Source organism: Oncorhynchus mykiss, chromosome 26 (assembly GCF_057628025.1).
Source record: "Oncorhynchus mykiss isolate SJ-2025 chromosome 26, ASM5762802v1, whole genome shotgun sequence".
Taxonomy (NCBI): Eukaryota; Metazoa; Chordata; class Actinopteri; order Salmoniformes; family Salmonidae; genus Oncorhynchus; species Oncorhynchus mykiss.
In genome coordinates, this window is record NC_143047.1 from 33,354,582 (window position 1) to 33,380,121 (window position 25,540).

Consider the following 25,540-nt stretch of genomic DNA (forward strand, 5'->3'; position numbering starts at 1 on the left):
CTCTGCAGCACTTTACCAATCAGGCCTTTATGGTAGAGTGGCCAGACGGAAGCCACTCCTCAGTAAAAGGCAGATGACAGCCTGCTTGGAGCCTGCCAAAAGGCACCTAAAGGACTCTTGGACCATGAGAAACACAATTCTGGGGTCTGATGAAACCAAGATTGAACTCTTTGGGCTAAATGCCAAGCATCACGTCTGGCGGAAACTTTGCACCATCCCTACGGTAAAGCATGGTGATGGCAGCATCAAGCTGTTGGGATGTTTTTCAGCGGCAGTAATTGGGAGACTAGTCAGGATCGAGGGAAAGATGAATGGAGCAAAGTACAGAGATCCTTGATGAAATTCTTCTCCAGAGTGCTCAGGACCTGACTGGGGAGAAGGCTCACCTTCCAACAAGACAATGACCCTCAGCACCCAGCCAAGACAACGCAGGAGTGGCTTCAGGAAAAGTCTCAATGTCCTTGAGTGGCCCAGCCAGAGCCCAGACTTGAACCCGATCGAACATCTCTGGAGAGACCTGAAAATAGCTGTGCAGCGACGATCCCCATCCAACTTGACAGAGCTTGAGAGGATCTGCAGAGAAGAATGGGAGAAACTCCCCAAATACAGGTGTGCCACGCTTGTAGCGTCATAACCAAGAACTCGGGTCTGTAATCGCTGCCAAAGGTGCTTCAACAAAGGAGTAGAGGGTCTGATTACTTATGTAAATGTGATATTTAAAAAAACATTTATTCTAAAAACCTGTTTTTGCTTTGTCATAATGGGGTATTGTGTGTAGATTGAGTGAAAAAACCAATGTAATCCGTTTTAAGAATACATGTGTAACGTAAGTGTGGTTAAAATAAAGGTCTGAATACTTCCAGAATGTGCTGTACACACACAACACAGGATAATCACTTTTAACTGCACTGGTGGGGAACCTACCTTAGGGTTAGGGTTACCTCTTCACTCATTACCAACTGGTGTTCACGTTATCCTCATGAGGACATGGCCTGCAGCAGAACACTGCAGTTTACCCTTTAGTTACCCACATCACTGGCTGTTTCATGTTCCTGTGCTGATTGCAGTATGCTTATCACGTGTCTTTTCCACATGCTTTTTAACCCTACTGATAGTCAGGCTACTCTGTGTTCCGTTTGTGGGTTTGACCCTTTGTGTCTCTCTCTTTGTGCTGTGTATTTAAAGAAGGTTTATTTTTGCTTGTTGACGTTTTAGCTTATTTTTCACTTCACAACTGCCGTAAGGATTGAGTTACACTTCCCCTCTACCTCTCTTCCCCTATATACAACCACTTACTGATTCAATCTGTTTCCACTAGTATTGCTACAGAACATGCTCAAAAAATACTTGCCACCCTGTATCGCTCTGTGTCTAGTGTGTTAGTCCTGTCTCTGTTGTATTTAATCATGTTCCTCACCCTGTCTCTGTGTGTAGTGTATTTAATCATGTCCCTCACCCTGTCTCTGTGTAGTGTATTTAATCATGTTCCTCACCCTGTCTCTCTGTGTTGTGTATTTAATCATGTCCCTCACCCTGTCTCTGTTGTATTTAATCATGTCCCTCACCCTGTCTCTCTGTGTAGTGTATTTAATCATGTTCCTCACCCTGTCTCTCTGTGTAGTGTATTTAATCATGTCCCTCACCCTGTCTCTCTGTGTTGTGTATTTAATCATGTCCCTCACCCTGTCTCTCTGTGTTGTGTATTTAATCATGTTCCTCACCCTGTCTCTGTGTAGTGTATTTAATCATGTTCCTCACCCTGTCTCTGTGTAGTGTATTTAATCATGTTCCTCACCCTGTCTCTCTGTGTTGTGTATTTAATCATGTTCCTCACCCTGTCTCTGTGTAGTGTATTTAATCATGTCCCTCACCCTGTCTCTCTGTGTAGTGTATTTAATCATGTCCCTCACCCTGTCTCTCTGTGTAGTGTATTTAATCATGTTCCTCACCCTGTCTCTGTTGTATTTAATCATGTCCCTCACCCTGTCTCTCTGTGTAGTGTATTTAATCATGTTCCTCACCCTGTCTATCTGTGTAGTGTATTTAATCATGTTCCTCACCCTGTCTATCTGTGTAGTGTATTTAATCATGTCCCTCACCCTGTCTCTCTGTGTAGTGTATTTAATCATGTCCCTCACCCTGTCTCTCTGTGTTGTGTATTTAATCATGTCCCTCACCCTGTCTCTCTGTGTAGTGTATTTAATCATGTTCCTCACCCTGTCTCTCTGTGTAGTGTATTTAATCATGTCCCTCACCCTGTCTCTGTTGTATTTAATCATGTTCCTCACCCTGTCTCTCTGTGTAGTGTATTTAATCATGTCCCTCACCCTGTCTCTCTGTGTTGTGTATTTAATCATGTTCCTCACCCTGTCTCTCTGTGTTGTGTATTTAATCATGTCCCTCACCCTGTCTCTGTTGTATTTAATCATGTCCCTCACCCTGTCTCTCTGTTGTATTTAATCATGTTCCTCACCCTGTCTCTCTGTGTTGTGTATTTAATCATGTTCCTCACCCTGTCTCTCTGTGTAGTGTATTTAATCATGTCCCTCACCCTGTCTCTCTGTGTTGTGTATTTAATCATGTTCCTCACCCTGTCTCTCTGTGTTGTGTATTTAATCATGTCCCTCACCCTGTCTCTGTTGTATTTAATCATGTTCCTCACCCTGTCTCTCTGTGTTGTGTATTTAATCATGTTCCTCACCCTGTCTCTCTGTGTAGTGTATTTAATCATGTCCCTCACCCTGTCTCTCTGTGTTGTGTATTTAATCATGTTCCTCACCCTGTCTCTCTGTGTAGTGTATTTAATCATGTTCCTCACCCTGTCTCTCTGTGTAGTGTATTTAATCATGTCCCTCACCCTGTCTCTCTGTGTAGTGTATTTAATCATGTCCCTCACCCTGTCTCTCTGTGTAGTGTATTTAATCATGTCCCTCACCCTGTCTCTGTGTTGTGTATTTAATCATTTTCCCTCACCCTGTCTCTGTGTTGTGTATTTAATCATGTTCCTCACCCTGTCTCTCTGTTGTATTTAATCATGTTCCTCACCCTGTCTCTGTGTTGTGTATTTAATCATGTTCCTCACCCTGTCTCTGTGTTGTGTATTTAATCATGTCCCTCACCCTGTCTCTCTGTTGTATTTAATCATGTTCCTCACCCTGTCTCTCTGTTGTGTATTTAATCATGTTCCTCACCCTGTCTCTCTGTGTAGTGTATTTAATCATGTCCCTCACCCTGTCTCTCTGTGTTGTGTATTTAATCATGTTCCTCACCCTGTCTCTCTGTGTAGTGTATTTAATCATGTCCCTCACCCTGTCTCTCTGTGTTGTGTATTTAATCATGTTCCTCACCCTGTCTCTCTGTGTAGTGTATTTAATCATGTTCCTCACCCTGTCTCTCTGTGTAGTGTATTTAATCATGTCCCTCACCCTGTCTCTCTGTGTAGTGTATTTAATCATGTCCCTCACCCTGTCTCTCTGTGTAGTGTATTTAATCATGTCCCTCACCCTGTCTCTCTGTGTAGTGTATTTAATCATGTTCCTCACCCTGTCTCTCTGTGTAGTGTATTTAATCATGTTCCTCACCCTGTCTCTCTGTGTAGTGTATTTAATCATGTTCCTCACCCTGTCTCTCTGTGTAGTGTATTTAATCATGTCCCTCACCCTGTCTCTGTGTTGTGTATTTAATCATGTTCCTCACCCTGTCTCTCTGTGTAGTGTATTTAATCATGTCCCTCACCCTGTCTCTCTGTTGTATTTAATCATGTTCCTCACCCTGTCTCTCTGTGTATATAGTGTTGCAGGCGGTGGAGAGGATAAACGCGGCCGTCAGAGCGGGTGTGCCCGAGAACACGGCAGCAGAGCTGATGAACCCTGATGCCCAGCTGCCCGAGGTCTACCCCAGCGCTGCCGACCTCTATCAGAGAGAGCTGACCAGCCTGCAGCAGCAGAGTCCAGATGTACGCGCGCACACACACTAATGCACACACACGTCTCAATCGATGTGAGACAGTTGGACATTGTCAGGCATTACAACTGTATTGATGATTGTACTTATTGACAATACATCTTGAAATATATTTTCAGAAAGACATATTAGTTAGCTAAACTGTCAGTGATCCACAGGGTTCAACATGGTTGTGCATTATATTGATGCAACTATATTGATGTTGATGACTATATTATATTGATGCAACTATATTGATGACTTAAGTACAATATATTGATAAATGTATCAGAGGTATGGATTAGTTAAACGTTCTGGTTGTGTTCCCCAAGGGTTCTCTGTCCCATCCGGAGCTGCTGGTTGCCGTGGAGATGTTGTCGTCGGTGGTGTTGATAAATAGGGCGTTGGACGTGGGCGACCGGAATTCCATGTGGAGACAACTGGCCAGCGCCGTTACTGGACTCAGTAACGTAGAGGACGAATACGCACAGAGGTACGCACAAAGACAGACCGTGACAGACACTTGTCTGTCACTAGTTGTGTAGATCCTGCTGTATGCCTTTGAAGACATCTTCAGGCCTCGATCCCAGATGTGGATAGACGGGCACCATCTACAGTAACCTCAGAGATATGAAACTATAAATTATGTATTAATGTGTTTTCTACCCGTCTAACCAGATCTTGTAATTCAGTAATTCATTTTCTGGCACTCAATAAATGTCCCGGTTTGATGTTGTCTGTTCAGTTGACTGGTTAGTCTGTAACTATGAGGTTTAATGTCTGTTCAGTTGACTGGTTAGTCTGTAACTATGAGGTTTAATGTCTGTTCAGTTGACTGGTTAGTCTGTAACTATGAGGTTTAATGTTGTCTGTTCAGTTGACTGGTTAGTCTGTAACTATGAGGTTTAATGTTGTCTGTTCAGTTGACTGGTTAGTCTGTAACTATGAGGTTTAATGTCTGTTCAGTTGACTGGTTAGTCTGTAACTATGAGGTTTAATGTCTGTTCAGTTGACTGGTTAGTCTGTAACTATGAGGTTTAATGTCTGTTCAGTTGACTGGTTAGTCTGTAACTATGAGGTTTAATGTCTGTTCAGTTGACTGGTTAGTCTGTAACTATGAGGTTTAATGTTGTCTGTTCAGTTGACTGGTTAGTCTGTAACTATGAGGTTTAATGTTGTCTGTTCATTTGACTGGTTAGTCTGTAACTATGAGGTTTGATGTTGTCTGTTCAGTTGACTGGTTAGTCTGTAACTATGAGGTTTAATGTTGTCTGTTCATTTGACTGGTTAGTCTGTAACTGAGGTTTGATATTGTCTGTTCAGTTGACTGGTTAGTCTGTAACTATGAGGTTTAATGTTGTCTGTTCATTTGACTGGTTAGTCTGTAACTGAGGTTTGATATTGTCTGTTCAGTTGACTGGTTAGTCTGTAACTATGAGGTTTAATGTTGTCTGTTCATTTGACTGGTTAGTCTGTAACTATGAGGTTTAATGTTGTCTGTTCAGTTGACTGGTTAGTCTGTAACTATGAGGTTTAATGTTGTCTGTTCAGTTGACTGGTTAGTCTGTAACTATGAGGTTTAATGTTGTCTGTTCAGTTGACTGGTTAGTCTGTAACTATGAGGTTTAATGTTGTCTGTTCATTTGACTGGTTAGTCTGTAACTGAGGTTTGATATTGTCTGTTCAGTTGACTGGTTAGTCTGTAACTATGAGGTTAATTCGAATTAGAAGAAATGAGATGGTAACAATAATTCTCATTAATGTAGGATCGGCACTCATTAACCCTGGTGTTGGTGTCTCAGGTATATGGATGAATTGATGCGGCTGAAGGCAGTGGCCAGGGAGGAAGGCAGTGACTATCTGACCTGGAACGACATCCAGGCCTGTGTTGACCAGGTCAACTTGACCATACAGGAGGAGCACGAACGTGAGTGGACCACACACTTGCATGCACACGTACAAACATGTACACAAACACACGTGCGCACACATGCAGGAACACACATGCACATACTTGCCAGAATGCATGTACACCCACACACACACACACAGCAGAACTCTACTTCCAAGACTTGTAACCATAAAATAGGTCTAAAAGAGGAGACCACTGATAATGAGTCCCTCCACCTCATTTATTTGGCTTTTCAAGATCACTTGACCTCAGTATTCCTCAACATGTTTGAAAGTCTGAGACATTCCCATAGGAGATGAGCTCTAATGTACTTCTCTATCTTTATAATGTCCTCTAGTGTGACATTGGCAGTGCTGTGAAAGCACTCAACGGTGATGCCCATGCTAAACAGGCTTTGGGCCAAGGGCACCCTCTATGCAACTCTATGGACATTCCTCATCAGTCTGAATTCTGAGTTGAAAAAGAGAACATAACGGTGATGTCATAGAAACAGTGGTGTCATAAGATCTTTAAAAAGATAGCATTACTTTTTCAAAAATAGATCTCTTCCACTAATAGATGGACAATGCTAACATATGGGTTTTAAAGTGTCTAACATACCAGATTGTCTCTTCTACCTTCCCATATCTATGTCTCAGGCTAATCCTTATGTTTGTGACTTGTGATGTATTATATGCCCTTGTGCTCATAAATGTTTATAAATGCTTCAAAGGATTTGTCCTTTGCTAACAATAAAGATGTGTTATCTTAATCAACCCTTTGGTGTGTGTGTGTGTGTGTGTGTGTGTGTAGGTATTGTGGCCATCGGTCAGATCAACGAAGCTCTGGATGGGGGAGACCCACAGAACACCCTAGAAGCCCTCCTGCACTCTGCAGCCAAGCTAACAGACGTAGACCCATCTGTCGCCCAGCACTACTACGACAAACTGCTTGAGGCCCGCAGGGAGAAGGCACATGTAAGGACCAATTGATGTGTGTACACACACACACAAAATGGGTGTGTTTTGGCACAGAGCTGCTTGACTGGGTGGGTTTTGGCACTGAGCTGCTTGACTCATGTCACACCTTAAACACACTTTACGTAGCGCTCAAACACATATTACACACCCTCTCCTTTCTGCTTGACTGGGACTGTGTCTTTCTCACCTCATTGTAATGAACTGGACCAGTCACCTGGGTGGAGGTGTTAGACTCCTCCACTTTCTCCTTCTGTGCTTGTCTCTGGTTTCAGAGCATTACTGACTGATGGGAGTCTATCTGGTTTCAGAGCATTACTGACTGATGGGAGTCTCTGGTTCCAGAGCATTACTGACTGATGGGAGTCTGTCTGGTTTCAGAGCATTACTGACTGATGGGAGTCTCTGGTTCCAGAGCATTACTGACTGATGGGAGTCTGTCTGGTTCCAGAGCATTACTGACTGATGGGAGTCTGTCTGATTTCAGAGCATTACTGACTGATGGGAGTCTGTCTGGTTTCAGAGCATTACTGACTGATGGGAGTCTGTCTGGTTTCAGAGCATTACTGACTGATGGGAGTTTGAGCATCGGTGTTGGATGCCCTTGAATCACACTAGCATAGAGCTAGCCCTGCAGATGTTTTCATCTGATAGGCTTTTTTGACCTAAAATTACAGAAAATTGAAAAAGTGATGCAAAAACACACTTGACCCAACTATTTACATGTAATATGCGAAGTAGAAGCAGATCATTTGGTACTGTAGATATTTAACTGACACTTGTTTACAGTTGAGTAGAGCAGCAGTTTCTCGTCAAAACGTCTGTTTGCTTGGTGATGGATAGGTCCCGAGGTCGGCAGGGGTGTGTTGGAGTGCACAATGCTACGTCGGCATTATACAAACACCCGAGGCACTGTATGCAAATATAGCTCATCTACAGTTAGTTCACAGGTGTTTTTTCAATAGGTTGTTGAGTGTGTCTCTAAGACAGACCTTCAAATATAGTGCCTAATCTCTGTTCCAACCTACGCTTAATAAGTATGGTGTATAAAAATTGGCAACATTGGTGTCAGAAGTGGGATGGGGCTACCTTAAGGACTACAGGCTCTGTACTATAAGTAAACATTTATCTTGAACTTTCTTTTAATATACACATCTCTAAACAACCAGAATATTATTGTAGTCATGCGTAAATATAATTGTTAGTCTGTGTATAAATATTATTTTTGAGTGGTGTTTTCTTGGCTGATGTCCTGAGGGACAGTGGACTGACTCCATGTGATTCAGCCCCATCATCCCCACATGACTCCCACTAAACCCCCTCAGTGATGTCATGGTGTGATCATGCTTTCTGCTCCCCCGGCTGGTCCTGCTTACCCCTCCCACTCACTTCCTGTCTGTCTCGCACCCCCATCTTTTCTTTCATTTTCATTCTCTCTCTTTTTGACTCTCCTTCCCTTGGTCTTTTCCCTCTATCATTTGAATTGAATTCAAGGGCTTTATTGGCATGAGAACCATATTAATATTGCCAAAGCAAGTGAACTCTCTTTCCCTCCTTTTTCTCTTTCATCTCGCTCCCTCTTTCTTTCTCCTTTCTTTCAACTTAACAACAAAAGGACTGACTAAAATAGCCTTTATGTACAGCAGTCAAACTGTATAGGCCAATTCAAAGCCAAACGGGCTGACCGAGACTGTCAGTCTTGTTACTGGGAAGTAGATTAGTGTAGATACAAGCCATAAACTCATTAGACCTGACACACACACACACACACACACACACACACACACGGCCTCTGACTAACTTAACTGTGTTATCTTGCCTGGGTGGGGTGATGAGTGTCGTTGTTCTTGTATGTGCACATCTATGTAATGGTCCCATATGATGTCACCACTCTAGTCCCACATTTGGTTGTGTTTGCTGGTGAAACAGAAACAAGACTGTAGAAGATGCAGGTGGGGTCAAAAGGGTAAGGGCCATGGTTTACCACAGACAAAAGTGCCGATGTGAACTGCTGTGGGGAAGACTGTAGATGTAGAACCACACAGAGAAGTCACATATTAGGACATTCTGATATAGTTATTGGGCTAAAGCTTTAGTTTAGCTCAGTGAGCTGCACTTTCCACAGAAGCTGGCTTGCCCAAGTTTTTAACCAGAATGACTCATCATTGCTAAAACTTAAGGCCAGAAGCATTAAATAGAAAGTGTCCACAGTGTGTGTATTTCTCACAGTTTTTCCTGTTAGAAGTTGGCCTATAGAAGTTGGCCTCCGCCCTTGTACTCTCACAGCCAGTGTACGGGAGAATGTTTTAATTGTCAACAATGGGCCGGTCACATCTCAAGCGTTCCCGTCGTGGCAATGTGACGTTTGTTTGCTAAGACCTTTTTCCAAATCACGCTTTTAGGGAAAGAAGGAAGGAAGGAGAGCGAGGGAGGAGGGGAGTGGTAGGGGCGGTAAAGAAAGCAAGCCATTTCCCTGGTGATCTTTTTCACAGGCATAGGAAATAACAAGCCAGGACTACTCTGTCTGCTTCCTTAAAAGGGCACAAAGCTGAGCACTACATCAGAAGGGGACTTTTCATAGTAGACCCATTTAGTTGGTTTCACCTGGGCCCTCTGGGGCTCTCGTGGCCCCTCCATGGGTCTGATAGCTGAGGGGAGCATTCTCCTTTGTGGTGCGTTGGTTTTGGACAAGACCGACAGACATACACTGAGTGTACAAAACATTACGAACACCTGCTCTTTCCATGACAGACTGACCAGGTGAATCCAGGTGAAAGATACGATCCCTTACTGATGACACCTGTTAAATCCACTTTAATCAGTGTAGATGAAGGGGAGGAGACGGGATAAAGAAGGATTTTTGAGCCTTGAGACAATTCAGACATTAATTGTTTATCTGTGCCATTCAGAGGGTGATTGGGCGAGACAAAATATTTAAGTCCCTTTTGAACAGGGTATGGTAGTTGGTGCCAGGTGCACCGGTTTGTGTCAAGAACTGCAACGCTGGTGGGTTTTCACTCAACAGTTTCCTATGTGTATCAACAAGAGTCCGACACCTAATGGACATCCAGGCAACTTCACACAAATGTGAGAAGCACTGGAGTCAACATGGGCCAGCATCCCCATGGAACACTTGAGTCCCTGCCTCTGTGAATTAAGGCTGTTCTGAGGGCAAAAGGAGGGGGGTGCAACTCAATATTAGGAAGATGTTCCTAATGTTTGGTATACTCCGTAGGGGTCAATTATCTTCATTGTCTCCAAAGGATCAAATCCATGGCTGAAAGTCCTGCTCTAGGAGTGACTCTACTACGGTGCGTTCAGATTTGGATGACTCAGTCAGACACGCGGCACAGACACAGGAAGTTGTTAGAAACAAGAGGTTCCGGCTTGATTTCAAAGGCCTGATGCTGCTCATGTGCTCCACAGCTGCAGGTGGAGGGGGTTGATGGGACATGGGGATAGTAGCAGATGGGAAGGAATGGGAGCTGTTGAAGGAGAATGAACACAGGGGTATATTCATTATGGTGGAACTTTCAGATCATATCTGGCTGTATCTGTTCTATTCTTTTCTGTAACATCACGCCCTCCTGAACAGGCCCCAGGTTAATACATAGAATTTGATTTCAGATCCTAGACCTACTGTAGATCTATACTTTTGTGCAATGATTCACTAATTAATTCTTTAGCCTTTTGGTGGACCATAGAGCAATAGGTTTGAGATATAGTTTTGTATACACATCTAGGTTTCTAGTGTGTGACTAGGCCCCTGTTCGTTAGAGCACGCCGCAGCAAAATGTTTGTAACAGAAAAATAATACGAGTTTCTTATTGGACAAGTTCAGATAGTGTGTCCCTGTTTCACTCCACGTCGTGCCTTCTGAACACGGCCCAGATTTCTTTCTCAGACGCTGATGTTTCATCAGGGATTGTTCATGTGATGCCAGACATCCATGTACAGCCTGTGATATATTTTTCTGTGCCAGTCTTGTGGTCTGAGGGTTCAGCTTGACGGCCAAAGTAAACACGGTGGGGGGACAAGTCTGGAGCTCTGTACGAGTCCAGCTTCATCGCTCACATCATCATTAAAGCATGTACTCATGCTCACTGTGTGTGTGTGACTCATGCTCACTGTGTGTGTCCGTGGGGTGCATGTGCACTGATGTGTTGTGATGTATATGTTTACAAGCTGTGTTGTGATGTTTTTATGTTATGTATATGTTTACAAGCTGTGTTGTGATGTTTTTATGTTATGTATATGTTTACAAGCTGTGTTGTGATGTTTTTATGTGATGTATATGTTTACAAGCTGTGTTGTGACCACTGACTCCTCTGATACCAGTCAACATCCTGGAATAGAGGACTTCTGTAGGAAGACTTTATATAAGGACATGTAGGGACTAGACTGCATTACTGAGGCAATGAAGGGAGGGTTCACTGGCTAAGAACACCACCCTATCGGCTTTCACTTCCTCTATTCTGATCAGGGGTCTGTTCATAAGGGCACACACAGTGAAAAACATTTAAAAAACCTATTGTAGCAAATTGAGCGTTTCAGTCCGTCCCTGTTTTAGTCTGTTTTCTTCTGTTGGGTGCCTAATGAACACAACCCAGCAGTTGTGTGTTTGTCAGGAGTCCTAGTTAATAAGATGCGTCCTTCTACTCCCATCCCCTCTCTGGCACCACACCCTTTCTGTATCGCTTACCTGCCCCCAGCTGCAAGGCTGATTTCCAAACCAATATGAATTAGCACTAACCCCTTAATTACTGTCAATAAAGCTATCCTGCCACTGACGGATTGCAAGCCAGTGTTTCCTTTAGGTAGAGCTCTAGGATCTGCTTCCCCACCCCAATCCTAACCTTCACCATTTGTGGGGGAAAATACAAAACTGACCCTGTATCAGCATCTAGGGGAAACTTCACCCTGAATGTTGCTAGCGCAGCCACTACCTGCCTACCTGGCTTGCACAAGGAACCACACCTACCTTGAGTTTTGGTATCGGTCTCCCCCAGCCCCCCTCCCCTGAAACACTGCAGGAGGAGGGAGGGGCAGATAGGTGGGGGTGGGGGAGGGGCAGGTAGGTGGGGGAGTCACAAAGAGGGCCTGTCCTGTTGGCCTATTAGCAGCTAGCCCCGCTCCCTCCGGAAACCAGCTAGCAGAGAGAGAGTTAGCTGTCTGTGCTACTGCGTACTTAAAACACAGAGACTTGACAAAGTGTTTCGAACTGTCATGGTTTCAGTTAGCTAATATGCTCATCCAATTGACTTGTCATGATGGTCAAGAGTGTACACGGGGAGGGAATGCTGTTGCAGGAATGTGGACTGATATGAGAGGGTATTTCATACTTCTGCAACTTAGATTTCAGACTAAAGATGTAGTTTCTCACTGCCTGCTGTAGACCTTTGCACTAAGCAGGTGTTTACTGCTATCAGATGTTTGGTTTATAACATCAGCCATGATTGACTTCTGTTCTCCATCTCCTGAGATTGGATTTCTGTTGAAATAAGTGGAATGACCAATGTCTCTGATTTTCATTTGCAGTTCTGTTGTGTGGGGGTGACACCTTGTACTAGTCTACAGAGTTCCCTTTCATGTGGTCTCATGCCATTGTGGTTGGATGCCATTTAGACCCAAGTCCTCTCATTCAGCAGGAGGAGATCGCCCTCCAGTGGTAATTCAGTAGAATGGCAGTAAATATGCTGCAGACCCGGTGGGTGGGTGTGTGCTGTTTTGGAGTTAGACTGACCGCCTCACTGTGTGTTCTTCCAGGAGACCGAGGACCCCTCTGCTGTGCTCTGGTTGGATGAGATCCAGAACGCCGTACTGATGTCCAATAAGGATACCCAGGAGGCCTTGCAGTGTAAGAATAGTACACACCCTAGCTGTCCCACAAGCACCTTTTCCTCAGGGTTTCAAGCAGACCTGGGTTTACATAGTATCAGATTTATTTCAAATACATTTGATTGACTGCCTGAAGTGTCATATGGGCAAGCTTAGCACATTTGGGACTATTCCATTGGTTCCAGCGTTTCAGAAGGGCAAGCTTAGCACATTTGGGACTATTCCATTTTTCCAGCGTGTCAGAAGGGCAAGCTTAGCACATTTGGGACTATTCCATTTTTCCAGCGTGTCAGAAGGGCAAGCTTAGCACATTTGGGACTATTCCATTGGTTCCAGCGTTTCAGAAGGGCAAGCTTAGCACATTTGGGACTATTCCATTTTTCCAGCGTGTCAGAAGGGCAAGCTTAGCACATTTGGGACTATTCCATTTTTCCAGCGTGTCAGAAGGGCAAGCTTAGCACATTTGGGACTATTCCATTTTTCCAGCGTGTCAGAAGGGCAAGCTTAGCACATTTGGGACTATTCCATTTTTCCAGCGTGTCAGAAGGGCAAGCTTAGCACATTTGGGACTATTCCATTTTTCCAGCGTGTCAGAAGGGCAAGCTTAGCACATTTGGGACTATTCCATTTTTCCAGCGTGTCAGAAGGGCAAGCTTAGCACATTTGGGACTATTCCATTTTTCCAGCGTTTCAGAAGGGCAAGCTTAGCACATTTGGGACTATTCCATTTTTCCAGCGTGTCAGAAGGGCAAGCTTAGCACATTTGGGACTATTCCATTGGTTCCAGCGTTTCAGAAGGGCAAGCTTAGCACATTTGGGACTATTCCATTTTTCCAGCGTGTCAGAAGGGCAAGCTTAGCACATTTGGGACTATTCCATTTTTCCAGCGTGTCAGAAGGGCAAGCTTAGCACATTTGGGACTATTCCATTTTTCCAGCATGTCAGAAGGGCAAGCTTAGCACATTTGGGACTATTCCATTGGTTCCAGCGTTTCAGAAGGGCAAGCTTAGCACATTTGGGACTATTCCATTGGTTCCAGCGTTTCAGAAGGGCAAGCTTAGCACATTTGGGACTATTCCATTGGTTCCAGCGTGTCAGAAGGGCAAGCTTAGCACATTTGGGACTATTCCATTTTTCCAGCGTGTCAGAAGGGCAAGCTTAGCACATTTGGGACTATTCCATTTTCCCAGCGTTTCAGAAGGGCAAGCTTAGCACATTTGGGACTATTCCATTGGTTCCAGCGTTTCAGAAGGGCAAGCTTAGCACATTTGGGACTATTCCATTGGTTCCATCGTGTCAGGCAATCTCAATCAAACACAGCGAAGGTATTTGAAAGAACACATACTATTTGATCACAGGTTTGGTTCCAAGCTATTTCCTGTAAGTAGAGCATGATGAAATACTGAAAAACCAAGTAAAAAAAGAATCACTCGTCTCCCTGTTTCCTCGTCAGTCTCCCAGGCCATCCAGGCCATTAACAGAGCGGTGGACAGTGGCGAGGCGCCTAAGACCCTGGCTGCACTGCGCTCCCCTGGGGCCGGCCTCTACGGAGTCACCCCTGAGTGTGTCCAGAACTACCAGGACGACCTGGCCAAGATCAAACAGGACAAGACCCAGGATGGTGAGGAGGATGGTCATGGCTGCATCCCAAATTGCACCCTTTTCCCTACATAGTGCACTGTTGACCAGACCCCTATGGAGGGGGATATACTGTATATGCCCTATATAGGGCATTGGCTGCCATTGGGCCACAGTCACACACTGTGGCCAGTTTTCTTTCATTACTTTAATTGTTTTGTGTTCATTACCTGCAATTAGTTTGTTCTACAATGAGTTAGTACAGGAACATGTAGGTTCCATTAGTAGATGTGACTAAATGGCATCAGCCAGAGCAAGTTAATGTTCATAGTCAAAAGATGTTTCTTACCCAGGAACTGCAGATATATAAAGGAGCTTGATCACTTGCTTTAGTACAACAGACAAGGTATACATGGTTCCCTGACTGACAGATGGAGCTAGATATATCAAGATGTACAGTCTGTAAATAACTTGCTGAGAAATATGTCCATAACGCTGTGTGTTCATGCTCCAGGTGACAACGGCAGTGACTGGATGAAGCACTGGGTGAAGGGAGGACACAACTACTACTACAACCTGAAGACAGGAGAGGGCTCCTGGACTGAACCTGCAGACTTCCTACAGAACAACACCCAGCTCAACAAGGAGGACATCCAGGTAGGCTAAGATGGATACTGGGAGCCCTGGGTGAAGTTTCCCCTGTGTACAGAGCTAGGATCAGTTCCTCCTGCCCAAATCATAACGTCAACCATTAGTGGGGAAAATGTAAGACTGGCCGTGTCTAGGGGCAGTTTCACCCTACACCATACAGGGCTTTGCCTCTTCCTCTCTGGCTGTATTCATTGAGCTGAAACATTCAGAACCTTGTAGATAGAATTGTAATGAATAGAACGTGCATGATTCCCTCTTACATGAGACTCCTCTGTTCTACAAAATGCATTTCTATGTGGACGATCTATAACGCTGCACCCAGCTGAACAGGCCGCAGTACTGTGGTGTTGTAGTGATGTAGCTTTGTGGAGCATGCTAACAGCGCTCCTCCTACCACTCCCATTGTTTTTAAAGGAAATGCTAATACTAAACTCCTCCGTAGCTAAGTGGACAACCTCAAGTCTTACATTGTTTATGCTCATGCAGGCGAATGTATAGTTGAGATCATTGTGCGCAACTCAGATCTTAATATAAATCATTCAATAATATCAATAGTAGACTTGCCAAAAAACTAGTAGTTAAGTGCGTGGATCCCAAGTGTGAATACTGTCATGGTCCATACAGACTACCTTCTTGGTATTTGTACGATTAGGTGAATTTGCCATTTGAGATTTTCCTTTATCATTCTCACTTAACTCCCATCTCTTTTGCTAAAAACAGACACACCTTCCACTGCCACCCCTAAAGCTGTGTTGATACTATGTCATTATGTAAGTGGGCCTGTGTGTGACTGGCTCTCTGTTGTCAATCAGTCTGTGGTTTCCGGGGTGACCACCACCTACAACCGGGAGCAGCTGTGGCTGGCCAATGAGAGCCTGATTGCCAAGCTGCAGGCCGGATGCCGTGGCTACCTGGTGAGGAAAGGCCTGAAGGAGAGAAAAGACTTCCTGAAATCTCAGGACCCAGCCATTACCACCATACAGGTCAGAGGTCAAACTCTTCCCTTCCTTTGGACATGGAGTGAATCTCAGTATTTCCTTGATTCTTCACATCCTTTCTCCTCATCTCCTTCTCAAAGTCCATTGGAGCAGAAGACTTGAGCTTCCTCCACTCGGATCTTCTCCTCCAATGCGCTTTGAGAAGGAGGCGAGGAGAGGGGGCGCGAGCAATCAAGGAAATACAATTGAGATTCACCCATAGTCATTACACATTTCACATTTCACAGTACACACTTTGAAAATGTATATATTTTAAATGTGACCTTTATTTAACTTGGCAAGTCAGTTGAGAACAAATTCTTATTTACAATGATGGCCTAAACCCGGCCGACGCCAGCCTATGGGACTCCTAATTCTATATGCCTATGGGACTCCAGGGGCGGCAGGTAGAGCTTGGACTAGTAACCGAAAAGTTGCTGGATCGAATCCCCGAGCTTGTCGTGGTAATTTCCTGTATTACTAAGTGAAAGGAGAGTTTACAAACCACACACAAGTCAGAGTTATACTTTAAACTTAATCTTTTAGTAATATGAGCTTCACCATAGCCCTTTAACTCTCAGATCAATTCAGTGTCAATAAATTAATTCTGAGAGTGTCAACATAATGGCAACAGATCTTTTATAGCAAAGATCCACCCCTCTCAACTCACAATGACGAACCACAGGTCTTAGGAAAACTGCATAAAGGAAGACTTTTACTTGAGAGAGGAGTATCCCATAGCCAGACAGCATTAGCTATAAATTATCGTTCAGTTTGCTCTCTTAGACGAGGTTCTACTTCTCGTTCTTGATATTACCAAAACATTACCTCATCCAATGGCATATATCAATTGTCAATTCTAGATACTCCCATCTCAAATACAATCCCTCCAGGACAAGCTCACAGAGAGGAGTGAGCCTCTAGGTCATATACCATGAAAGATAAGTTTGGACATCAGAGGGGACATACAGTGGTTCCAGACACTGTCCTACTCCTCCCCCCAAATGGGAAAAGTAGGGAGTGACTGGCACACAGACATTGTGGAGCCAAGAGATAATTATTCCCCCTCAATCATCCCTTCACATGGTTTAAAAGACACGTTTTAGAAGACAAGCCTGACCTCTCCCCTCTCTGGGCCCAAGTGACTTTCCCACATAAGCATATTTCTGAAAGTTGATAAAACATCTTATTTATCAATGTTACCTAACTGATTCTGCTACGACAAGCTGACGAGGTTAAAATCTGTAGTTCTGCCCCTGAACAAGGCAGTTAACCCACTGTTCCTAGAGCGTCATTGTAAATAAGAATTTGTTCTCAACTGACTTGCCTAGTTAAATAAAAGAATCATGTCTGGATGTGATAGAACATACACAACCCCAGTGCTACACAGCCAGTCTCAAATCATTCCCTTAGCCCTAAGCCTTCAACAGTATCTACCCAGTTCTGCAAACACTGAAGGGTTTGGGCCAAGTGGGAACTGCTGACATTTTAAAGAAAACATTCTACCACTTTATTGCCATGTTTAACTTTAAGGGACAGTTTCTCAGACTGGTCTAAGAGCACTTTCAATGGTGATTCTTCATTGAGCATGATTTTTAATCTAGGACTCAGACTGTCTGTGAATTTGGCCCTAAAAATGCTCTTGTGCTTCTTAACACTGGTCCTGTATATTTATCTGTATCTTACAGGCTCATTTTAGAGGCTACAAGCAGAGGAAGGTCTACATAAAGAGGAAGGAGTACCTGAATGACCACAGCGAGGATGCTGTAAAGGTAAGGTCTCCACCTACTGTACGTGTAGCCATCTTTATAATAAAACAACAATACATGACCTTGATTGGTGGGTCCTGTTCATTGGGGCATGCAACGTTCTAAACGCTTTGCAAAATAAACATTTACTCTTCTTATTGGACAAGGCCAGGTTGTCCCTCCCTGTTTCAGTCCATTTACTCTTCTTATTGGACAAGGCCAGGTTGTCCCTCCCTGTTTCAGTCCATTTACTCTTCTTATTGGACAAGGCCAGGTTGTCCCTCCCTGTTTCAGTCCATTTACTTTTCTTATTGGACAAGGCCAGGTTGTCCCTCCCTGTTTCAGTCCATTTACTTTTCTTATTGGACAAGGCCAGGTTGTCCCTCCCTGTTTCAGTCCATTTACTTTTCTTATTGGACAAGGCCAGGTTGTCCCTCCCTGTTTCAGTCCATTTACTCTTCTTATTGGACAAGGCCAGGTTGTCCCTCCCTGTTTCAGTCCATTTACTTTTCTTATTGGACAAGGCCAGGTTGTCCCTCCCTGTTTCAGTCCATTTACTTTTCTTATTGGACAAGGCCAGGTTGTCCCTCCCTGTTTCAGTCCATTTACTTTTCTTATTGGACAAGGCCAGGTTGTCCCTCCCTGTTTCAGTCCATTTACTTTTCTTATTGGACAAGGCCAGGTTGTCCCTCCCTGTTTCAGTCCATTTACTTTTCTTATTGGACAAGGCCAGGTTGTCCCTCCCTGTTTCAGTCCATTTTCTTTTATTTTGGGCCTTAATGAACATGAGCCTGTGTTGCTGCTTTTCCTTTAAGTCTGAGGTTTTTGGTGAATTTCAAATCTTTTTTAGTATTGACCTAGTTGAGTTATTGTTTTAGATCCAGTCGATGGTGAGGATGCACCAAGCTCGCAAGAAGTACAGAGACCGCCTGAAGCACTTCAAGGACCATGTGAGTTGATGTATTTAGTTAACCCTTATTTTACAAGATACGCCTAGTGGTTAGGGCGTTGGACTAGTAACCGGAAGGTTGCAAGTTCAAATCCCCGAGCTGACAAGGTACAAATCTGTCGTTCTGCCCAAGAACAAGGCAGTTAACCCACTGTTCCTAGGCTGTCATTGAAAATAAGAATTTGTTCTTAACTGACTTTCCTAGTTAAATAAAGTTTTTTTTTTATGTATTAGTAGCGGGTAGTTTGAATCCCAGATTGAACAAATGTTAACTATTTGATATATTAGGGGTACCCAACCTTACGAGATCTGGAGCCTGATGATTTTCTGTTCTACCTGATAATTAATTGCTGGTGTCCCAGGTCTAAATCAGTCCCTGATTAGAGGGGAATCACCCACCTGGTGTCCCAGGTCTAAATCAGTCCATGATTAGAGGGGAATCACCCACCTGGTGTCCCAGGTCTAAATCAGTCCCTGATTAGAGGGGAATCACCCACCTGGTGTCCCAGGTCTAAATCAGTCCCTGATTAGAGGGGAATCACCCACCTGGTGTCCCAGGTCTAAATCAGTCCCTGATTAGAGGGGAATCACCCACCTGGTGTCCCAGGTCTAAATCAGTCCCTGATTAGAGGGGAATCACCCACCTGGTGTCCCAGGTCTAAATCAGTCCCTGATTAGAGGGGAATCACCCACCTGGTGTCCCAGGTCTAAATCAGTCCCTGATTAGAGGGGAATCACCCACCTGGTGTCCCAGGTCTAAATCAGTCCCTGATTAGAGGGGAATCACCCACCTGGTGTCCCAGGTCTAAATCAGTTCCTGATTAAAGGGGAACAATGAAAAAACGCAGTGGAACTGGCTTCCAGGTCCAGAGTTGAGTTTGAGGGTGAATTACTATAAAAAAAAGAGGTATTTCTGGAAAATGAGTGATCTTTGACGAAAGACAAGTAGCTAGAAGGTCCAGTAGCTTGTAGAGTCTGGTTCCTGTTAAGGTTTCCTGCTCTCAGGGAATGTTGCCTTGTTACTATGCTACTACTTGACTCTAGCCCAGCTAACAGCAAAGCACGTTGTCAATTTTGTGAAAAGCGCTACATAAATGTGACTGAGGTGAGTTGTAGTTTTTGGTGTGCCCAGGGCTGTCTGTTCTCTAGTCTTCTGTATTCACTGTATGATGTCACATCTAACTCTTTATATCCTCGCCTGACACATCCACTGACATTTACTCTCTCTGCGTCCCAATGGCACCCTATTCCCTAAATAGTGCACTACTTTCAAATAGTGCACTACTTTTGACCAGAGCCCTATGGGCCCTGGTCATAGTAGTGTACTATATAGGAAATTGGGTGCCATGTGGGACACACTCGTCCCACATTTTAAATGTCCTTTCAGCTTAATGAGGCTACTAGGCTAGATGGCTCACTTAACTCTGTACCCTGACTAACTACAGATCACCAATGTAATCTTTCTCTTTAGAAAAGTGCTGCTTCCCAAATGGCACCCTGTTCCCTATATAGTGCACTACTTTTGACCAGAGCTCTATTAAGGGAATGGGGTGCCATTTGGGACACAGTCATGTTTTTGATCAGTGAAGTGACTGCTGTTTGCTCTGTTGCAGATCAATGATGTGGTGAAGATCCAGGCGTTCATCAGAGCCAACAAAGCCAGAGACGACTACAAGACACTCAGTGAGTATGATGATGATGATGAGAACCCTCACCCACCACTGGCTTTCTCTTTTCTCCATCTTCTCTCTGTACTGAGTCTCGTCTCCCAGCTGTTCTTTCTGCCACATACGACTCCATCCTGACTGAATCCCTCTCTCTCACTGTCTCTCACTGTCTCTCACTGTCTCTCACTGTCTCTCTCACACAGTCAACGCTGACGATCCTCCCATGGCGGTGGTGCGCAAGTTCGTCCACCTCCTGGACCACAGCGACCAGGACTTTCAGGAAGAGCTGGACTTGATGAGGCTCCGGGAGGAGGTGGTCACCAACATCCGCTCCAACCAGCAGCTGGAGAATGACCTGAACCTGATGGACATCAAGATCGGCCTGCTGGTCAAGAACAAGATCACCCTGCAGGAGGTGGTGTCCCACAGCAACAAGCTGACCAAGAAGAACAAGGGCGAGCTGTCCAACCTGATGATGATGAACAAACAGAGAGGAGGCCTGAAGGCTCTGAGCAAGGAGAAGAGGCTCAAGCTGGAGGCCTATCAGTATCTTTTCTACCTGCTGCAGGTACTGTAGATGCTGTGTGTCAACGCATATATGTATCGATCTCCTCAAACAGTTAGCAAAGCTGTACTGCAAAGGGAATCACACTCGCAAACAGTTGAGAAACATAAAACACTGTAGGTGACAGTAAGCAGACTAGAAACAGACCAGGAAAACATCCAATCTAACCGTAGTTAACGTGTTTCCTTTCTGTCCTCCCTGCAGACCAACCCCACCTACCTGGCCAAGCTCATCTTCCAGATGCCCCAGAATAAGTCCACTAAGTTCATGGACTCTGTGATCTTCACCCTGTATAACTACGCCTCCAACCAGAGAGAGGAGTACCTGCTGCTCAAACTCTTCAAGACCGCCCTGCAGGAGGAGATCAAGTAAGGAGCTAATACTTGAAACAATAGGATTCATCAATAAGGCCTGGGGAGGTGTGGTATATGGCCAATATACCACGGATAAGGGTTGTTCTTACGCATGACGCAACGCAGAGTGCCTGGATACAGCCTTTAGCCATGGTATATTGGCTATATACCACAAACCCCCATGGTACCGTATTGCTTTTATGAACTGGTTACCAATGTAATTACAGCAGTAAAAAGGGTTTTGTCATACCTGTGGTATACGGTCTGATATACCACGGCTGTCAGCCAACCAGCATTCAGGGATCGAACCACCCAGTTTATAACTTAGCATATGCCACTTACAGTCATGCATATTTCATATGGGTAGCCCTAGCGGGAATCGAACACATGAGCCTTGGCGATGAAGCGCTATGCTCTACCAACTGAGTCACACAGAAACACTTATACAGTCTAGCAGTGTCTCACCATGTTCCTAACCTTGGGTTCTCAGATCCAAAGTGGATCAGATCCAGGAGATCGTCACGGGCAACCCCACAGTCATCAAGATGGTGGTGAGTTTCAACCGCGGCGCCCGAGGCCAGAATGCACTGCGTCAGATCCTGGCACCTGTCGTCAAGGAAATCATGGAAGACAAGACGCTGAACATCAAGACTGACCCGGTGGACATCTACAAGAGCTGGGTCAACCAGATGGAGACACAAACTGGAGAGGCCAGGTGAGTGGAGGAGGAGTCTGGGTAATGGAGTTCAGAGGAGACTGTCAGAGAGGAGTTGGAGTTTGGCGTCAACTGTTCAAAGATGGAAAGTATTAGAGCTGTCGTTACAATTTCTGAGTGAAATTGTATGACTGTGTACCTTTCTCTCGCTCTTTCCCTCCCCCCCTTTCTGTACCACCTCTTGCCCCTCCCCTTCTCTTCTCCAACAGTAAACTACCCTATGAGGTAACACCAGAGCAGGCTATGAGTCACGAGGAGGTGCGCACTCGCCTGGAAGCGTCCATCAAGAACATGAGGACGGTCACAGACAAGTTCCTGTCCGCCATCATTGTCTCTGTGGACAAAATCCCGTAAGTGTCTCTAGCTCTGTTCTCAATAGAATTACGAGAAGGGACAGAGCCCTTCAGACCACAGCAATTTGATTGGAACACTCGTGGCTACACTCAATATGGCTGCCTGTCCACCCGTCATCTGGAATGGGAATGTCCATTCTAGTCATTTATATTTCCATGCTGCTCTCATTTAATAGGGGTCGGTCCAAACTACTACTGCCCTCGAGGGCCACATCTACTAGTTCTCAACCTTGCCTTTTTATCAACAGGTGATTTAGACCTGGAATCTGTGACATGAATTGATAGTTGTACATGTTGTAAAGGAGAAGCAGCAGACATTAGATGTAGCCTGTGTGACTCCGTTTTTCATCCCTGCTCTACAGAACATGAACCAGCAACTGTGGGTTATGATGCTTATCACTTCTATGAGAGAGGGTCACTTATAGGGAATAAACCAGTTCTAAATACATTCTAGAAAAGTAAAGAAATGGGTCTTTGTGTGTGTCAGGTATGGGATGCGTTTCACCTCCAAGGTGCTGAAGGACACACTCCATGAGAAGTTCCCCGACGCTACAGAGGACGAGCTTCTAAAGGTGTCATTATATCATTCTTATACCATAGTCAACTGTTATACTGTACTGCTAGAACGGTGCTCTGCTCTACGGTGCTCTGCTCTACGGTGCTCTGCTCTACGGTGCTCTGCTCTACGGTGCTCTGCTCTACGGTGCTCTGCTCTACGGTGCTCTGCTCTACGGTGCTCTGCTCTACGGTGCTCTGCTCTACGGTGCTCTGCTCTACGGTGCTCTGCTCTGCTCTACGGTGCTCTGCTCTGCTCTACGGTGCTCTGCTCTGCTCTACGGTGCTCTGCTCTGCTCTACTGTGCTCTGCTCTGCTCTACTGTGCTGGCTCTGCTCTACGGGGCGGGCTCTGCTCTACGGGGCGGGCTCTGCTCTACGGGGCGGGCTCTGCTCTACGGGGCGGGCTCTGCTCTACGGGGCGGGCTCTGCTCTACGGGGCGGGCTCTGCTCTACGGGGCGGGCTCTGCTCTACGGGGCGGGCTCTGCTCTACGGGGCGGGCTCTGCTCTACGGGGCTCTGCTCTGCTCTACGGGGCTCTGCTCTGCTCTACGGGACTCTGCTCTGCTCTACGGGGCTCTGCTCTGCTCTACGGGGCTCTGCTCTGCTCTACGGGGCTCTGCTCTGCTACTTGCACTGTTATCCTGGTGAGCTTGACTTGGTATCACTCTTCTTCTACTGAATGTGGTTTCCTCCTTTCTCTTCCCTCTCCTTAACTCCATCTCTCCTCTCTCCCTTGTTCTCCTTCTCTCTTCCTCCCCTTTCTACAGCTATGCTCTCCTCCCTTGTCTTCTCTCCTCTGTTGGAACATGTCTTTCTGTACTCCTGCTGAGACAAGGTGAGACAGTCCCCCCTCCTTCTCTACAAACACCCAGGCTGCATACCAATTCTGTTAAAAACCTTCCTTCCTCTTCGCTGCAAACTTCCCTCGTCTCCTTTTCTCCCTGACTAGTAAGTTTGAATCTCTGAACATTACTTAACTTTTTCAAGTCCAAGATTAGTGGATATAATGTATTGGCTATAAAGAAAAGGAGTCCAAGATTACTGGGACACAGCAACAGTTTTATACAATCAGTAAAACCCTGTCCACTGGTGTCCCTTGACAGGCTTGGTGTTGCCTGTGATGCCTACAGGAGGTACAGTGCTCTATCTAACGGGGGTGTGTCTGTTCAGATCGTGGGTAACCTGCTGTACTACCGCTACATGAATCCGGCCATCGTGGCGCCCGACGCCTTCGACATCATCGACCTGTCGGCCGGAGGTCAGCTGACCACAGACCAACGGCGGAACCTGGGCTCCATCGCCAAGATGCTGCAGCACGCCGCGTCCAATAAGATGTTCTTGGGGGACAACGCCCACCTCAACCCCATCAACGAGTACCTCAGCAGCTCCTACCAGAAGTTCAGGTGCAGTGGAGGACGGTCTTTATGGGTCGTGTTCATTAGGGCATGCTGTGGAAAATGTTAAAATGGAAAACATTTATCACTCTCTGTCTTGTGCTATAAATATTATCTTGGTGCGTTTAATCCCCATCTAAGCATCGACATTGAAATGGATGCAGATTAAAAAACACGTTCCATTGTTGATCCTTTGAAGGGGCCTGGCATGTGTTTGAAGGGGCCTGGCATGTGTTTGAAGGGGCCTGGCATGTGTTTGAAGGGGCCTGGCATGTGTTTGAAGGGGCCTGGCATGTGTTTGAAGGGTCAGAAGACATTTACAGGATCATAAAAACATGAAATTGTGCTTTGTACAAGCAAGAGTTAGAATATGTGTTGCTTCTCTTTTTTAAATAAATCGTCAACCAAAGATTGTGACACGTGAATTTACATCTAACTTAAACGTGGAAATAATGGCTGGTAAGAGGGCGTCCTGAGGTGTGTAGCTTCTTACCCTCCTTGAATCTCTGTTCCTCCGCAGGCGTTTCTTCTTCCTGGTAAGAGGGCGTCCTGAGGTGGGCGGGGCATGTGTGTAGCTTCTCACCCTCCTTGTATCTCTGTTCCTCCGCAGGCGTTTCTTCTTGGCGGCGTGTGACGTCCCGTCATTGGAGGACAAGTTCAACGTGGATCAGTACTCTGACCTGGTCACGCTTCAGAAACCTGTCATCTACATCTCTATAGGGGAGGTCATCAACACACACACGGTCAGTCTCTCTCACACACACACACACACACACACACACACACACACACACACACACACACACACACACACACACGCTTATTTCTGCCCTCATAAATAAAAATGAGTACTCTCTTACACACTTCTCAGTGAGTTTACTTTTTCTCTGTTGTGAAAAACCAAATTATATGTGGAGGAGTCATTTTGTACAATTTTGTGACTAAGTACTAGTGTATTTTCTCATAGCCAGTACCACAGAGGGATAATGTGTTTGCTCCCATATGAAGCCAAAGGCAAATGTCCACATTGTGTGAACAATAAAGATTTTTACATTGTAATGTTCTTGCTCGTTCCCCCACCCCAGCTGCTGTTGGACCACCAGGATGCCATCGCCTCGGAGCACAACGACCCCATCCACGAGCTGCTGGAAGACCTGGGAGAGGTGCCCACCATAGAGTCCCTCATCGGTCAGTACCGTAGATATTCCATAGTCCCCCATGGGTCAGTACCGTAGATGTTCCATAGTCCCTCGGTCAGTACCGTAGATATTCCAGAGTCCCTCATCGGTCAGTACCGTAGATATTCCAGAGTCCCTCATCGGTCAGTACCGTAGATATTCCAGAGTCCCTCATCGGTCAGTACTGTAGATATTCCAGAGTCCCTC

At 45.3% G+C, this 25,540-nt stretch overlaps 1 protein-coding gene across 1 annotated transcript in view; it reads left to right on the forward strand.

The window, feature by feature from the left end:
* Positions 1 to 25,540, forward strand: part of LOC110514283 (ras GTPase-activating-like protein IQGAP1) — a 76,857-nt gene that overhangs the window by 44,627 nt on the left and 6,690 nt on the right. The window contains exons 12-30 of the mRNA XM_090222783.1: positions 3,792 to 3,955; positions 4,275 to 4,435; positions 5,745 to 5,869; positions 6,647 to 6,810; positions 12,577 to 12,667; positions 14,102 to 14,269; positions 14,741 to 14,883; positions 15,690 to 15,860; positions 17,543 to 17,626; positions 18,481 to 18,552; positions 20,165 to 20,234; positions 20,422 to 20,786; positions 20,988 to 21,151; positions 21,627 to 21,851; positions 22,061 to 22,201; positions 22,692 to 22,776; positions 23,932 to 24,164; positions 24,766 to 24,898; positions 25,241 to 25,343. Coding sequence (XP_090078909.1) covers positions 3,792 to 3,955; positions 4,275 to 4,435; positions 5,745 to 5,869; positions 6,647 to 6,810; positions 12,577 to 12,667; positions 14,102 to 14,269; positions 14,741 to 14,883; positions 15,690 to 15,860; positions 17,543 to 17,626; positions 18,481 to 18,552; positions 20,165 to 20,234; positions 20,422 to 20,786; positions 20,988 to 21,151; positions 21,627 to 21,851; positions 22,061 to 22,201; positions 22,692 to 22,776; positions 23,932 to 24,164; positions 24,766 to 24,898; positions 25,241 to 25,343 — 2,862 coding nt within the window. The remainder of the gene's footprint in view (positions 1 to 3,791; positions 3,956 to 4,274; positions 4,436 to 5,744; positions 5,870 to 6,646; positions 6,811 to 12,576; positions 12,668 to 14,101; positions 14,270 to 14,740; positions 14,884 to 15,689; positions 15,861 to 17,542; positions 17,627 to 18,480; positions 18,553 to 20,164; positions 20,235 to 20,421; positions 20,787 to 20,987; positions 21,152 to 21,626; positions 21,852 to 22,060; positions 22,202 to 22,691; positions 22,777 to 23,931; positions 24,165 to 24,765; positions 24,899 to 25,240; positions 25,344 to 25,540) is intronic.